Genomic DNA, 3,156 nt, shown 5'->3' on the forward strand with positions numbered 1-3,156 from the left:
GCCAGGCTTAGAGCCAAGAGATCTGGCCACGGATGCCAGGACTGCGTTGGGTGGAAGGTAAGCAATAGCCAGGAGTTTTATTTATGTATTTATTCATTTATTTTTATTATTTTTTGGCAGTGCGAACCTTCCCACAACACGGAGTTCATTGTCGGTTCCAAACTGGCGCTGCGGAAGAGCGCACTTCTGATTCAGTCCTGGGAAGGTGGACTCCCTTAGGACAAACGGCAGCACCACTGTCCGAAAAGGAGAGCTGGGAACTCTTGCCAGCCCCTCTCACGCGCGACCCCCCAGCCAGGGCCCTGCTGTGTTCTGCACGCTCTGTGCACACGCACACCCTGCGCGCTTGCAAAGCCTCCCTGAAAACCTCAGTCTTCCATAGCCCTCAATTAATCTCCAACCGGGCAGCTGCCAAGTCTAGAATACCGCACTTCTGGAGTCTGAAATCCTTTTACCTGAGATTGCTCTGCCACGGTCCGCAGGCCCCCAGAAATAATGGGAGAAGTCCCGCACTGCGTCCGCTGAGATCAGGCGCAGAAACGGCTGCGCTGGGTTAGGACTGAACAAAAAAATGATGTGCGTGAAACCAGTCTCCAGTTAAGCCTTACACGAGTGAGAAACGATGTCTTGTCTGACTCCTTCTATCCCTTCCAAGGAGGGATACCCCCGGCAGCTCCGCGGAGAATCCGAGAGCGTGTTCCTTACGCCACCGACTACTAAAAGCTCAGCGGCACTGTGACCTCTGCCTGGCGCCCCAGACCCCGCATCCTGAGGAATGTCAAAGAGGTTCAAAAGAAAGGCAAAAAGAAGGAAATGCGGGTTTCAGAAATCCGGCTAGTCAGAAGACAGACTCGGAACCAAGACTGTGTATTTTCTAGCCTACGAATGTTTTTAAGACAAACACCCCCCCCCCTTAGTTCCACCCAGTGAAGGCGCGCACTTGCGTACGCACACACAAGCACACACACAGCCTCACATGATATGCACGCTGGCCCGCGGGCAAAGAGAATGAAGAGGAACCTGGTGTGTAACTCACCTGCCTCTAGAGTGGTACCGTTCAGCATTCTCAGAGCAAAAGGAGTTGATCACGCCGTAATGGTGGGTGCACTGGCAGAAAAAAGCCGCACATCAGCTCGGGGTCCCCAGCACCTCCTCCCACCCGGTGTGGCGCGTGGGGACCGCTCCTTAGGCAGAGACCTCAGGTAAGGACTCGGCTTGGAGCAAAGCCGGAGCTTCCCGGGGTAGGCTTCCCAGATGCCCCCAGGGTTCCCCGACGTCCTGAGGGCAGAAAACTGCTGCGACTAGGCAAGTCAATAGAGCCATAGAGATCTTACCTTTAGTTCCAGATGTCAAATGTTTTCCCTCAAGAAATCGGTTCTCAGCAAGGAAGGACTGTAGGCGGCGGCCGGAGGTGCGGGCCACTTTCCGCGTCTCGCCGACGGTCCCTCTGTTAATCCAAATAAATAAATAAATTGTTGGATGAAAATTAATTCCCTCTCTCTCTCGCTCTCATTGATCTGAATTCCTCACCTCTGACCCTCAGCTCTCTCCACCTGTCTTTTATTTTCTGTTTATGCTTCCAAATCGGAAGGGGGAGGAGGAAAGGGTGGGCAGAGGGCACAGACGCGGGCTGGTGCCCGGAGACACGCTCTGAGGCTGCGTTCAGCCTTTCCAGCTTCTCAATAATCAGAGGAGGTGTTAATGGAGGACTCGGCGGTAACTGAACCTCATAAAGCCAAGAGCATCTTGAGGCTTGGGCGCTGTGGCGGCGGCGGGGGGGAGGGATGGGAGGGGCAGGTTGGAGTCCCGTAGTGCGCCCTGGGCTCCCGCCCAGCCCCCCCACCCCAGCCAGCCTTTGCCTTCCTGCAGCTTGTACCTAAAAGATGCTGCCGCCAGCTGGTCCCTGCATAGACGGTGAATGGGCGGTAGCTCCTGCGAGAAACTGGGCTAAGCCACTGATTGTTCACCCACCGTATCCTAGCCTTCCCCTCCGCGTCCTGCCTTCAATCTCTGGGCACCCGGGCTAGGTGTCCGCAACCCAGCACTTTGGGCAGTGTTCTCCGTTTTAGGTCGGTGTTGGTGGCCAGGTCAGGGAGAGGGTTGGGGGTCATCTCTTCCACCTCGGCTCTAGCTTGCGGGTGGGGGTGGTGATTAACCTTCCCAGAGAAAACCCAGACCCAAACCCTAGTAGACCAACGTCCGCGGTGATTCCGCTAGACCCGGGACCGGGCGGGGGCCACATTACCTGGTCTCAGGTTCCCGAGGGGCTGCGTCGGCCAGGGCGCAGTCAGGCCGCCAGAAAGTGGAAGGAGAACCTGGAAGCCGGGCCTCGGGCCAATTATTTACCCACTCCCCCACCCGGAGCGCCCCTCACAGTCAGAGATGGGGAGGCGGGGGATTACAGCTAGGTTTCCACGCTAGTGGGGTGGGGGGGGCGTGAGCTGCGAGATTGGCTGCTCCTAGATGAGAGTCTGAGTAATGGTGCCGCCCTTCCTACCCGCCCCTTCCCAAGTGCCAACACCGCTACTCCTTCGCGGTGTCTGGGCCGAGGACGCAGTGGGTGGGGAGCGACCGCTTGCCTGCCAGCTGCTCGCGAAAACTGCGCAGTGTTGCGGCCGCACGTGGGTCTGTGCGGGGGTGGACGGTGCTTCCGTCCCTGCTACCCAAGCTGCCTCGCACAGTTTAGGGTCGATAAAGAACAGACCAGCAGCTGCGAATCCAGCTCCTGGCTTTTGTTTTTTTTCGTCCCAAATCCTGGCATATCACCCCAAGACAGAGCCTCTCTTTCTACCCAAAGATTAGGCTTCATTAACTAGTCCCACCAGCCACTTACTCCCATCGGTGTACCTTTTAAACTGCCCGCCCCAGACTTTCCCCTTCTCATCCCGACCTCTTTAGCTCTTTTTTTGAGCATTCCCACCACCCATCTCGGTCAGATTCTGAAGCAGGAGGAGACGATCTTCCCAGGTTCTCCTTGCTTGTCAGCAAAGACATCGACTAGATGTACAGCGATACCCACCTGAAAATGCTTGGGTGCTCTCAACTCTTCCCTGTCCGAAAGAACGGTTTTTAACCTCCTTTGGCTTGTTTACCATTTTAGGCATTTGGTAACAGCGTGCGTTCTACACACACACACACACACACACACACACACAC

At 56.1% G+C, this 3,156-nt stretch overlaps 1 protein-coding gene across 1 annotated transcript in view; it reads right to left on the reverse strand.

The window, feature by feature from the left end:
• The window catches only part of LHX9 (LIM homeobox 9), a 20,230-nt gene extending 19,123 nt beyond the window's left edge, over window positions 1–1,107 (reverse strand). The window contains exon 1 of the mRNA XM_012806636.1: window positions 1,037–1,107. Coding sequence (XP_012662090.1) covers window positions 1,037–1,064 — 28 coding nt within the window. The 5' untranslated portion in view covers window positions 1,065–1,107. The remainder of the gene's footprint in view (window positions 1–1,036) is intronic.
• Between the last annotated feature and the right edge of the window lie 2,049 nt (window positions 1,108–3,156).

Source organism: Otolemur garnettii, unplaced genomic scaffold, assembly GCF_000181295.1.
Source record: "Otolemur garnettii isolate 467f Iridium unplaced genomic scaffold, OtoGar3 scaffold00055, whole genome shotgun sequence".
NCBI classification, from domain to species: Eukaryota; Metazoa; Chordata; class Mammalia; order Primates; family Galagidae; genus Otolemur; species Otolemur garnettii.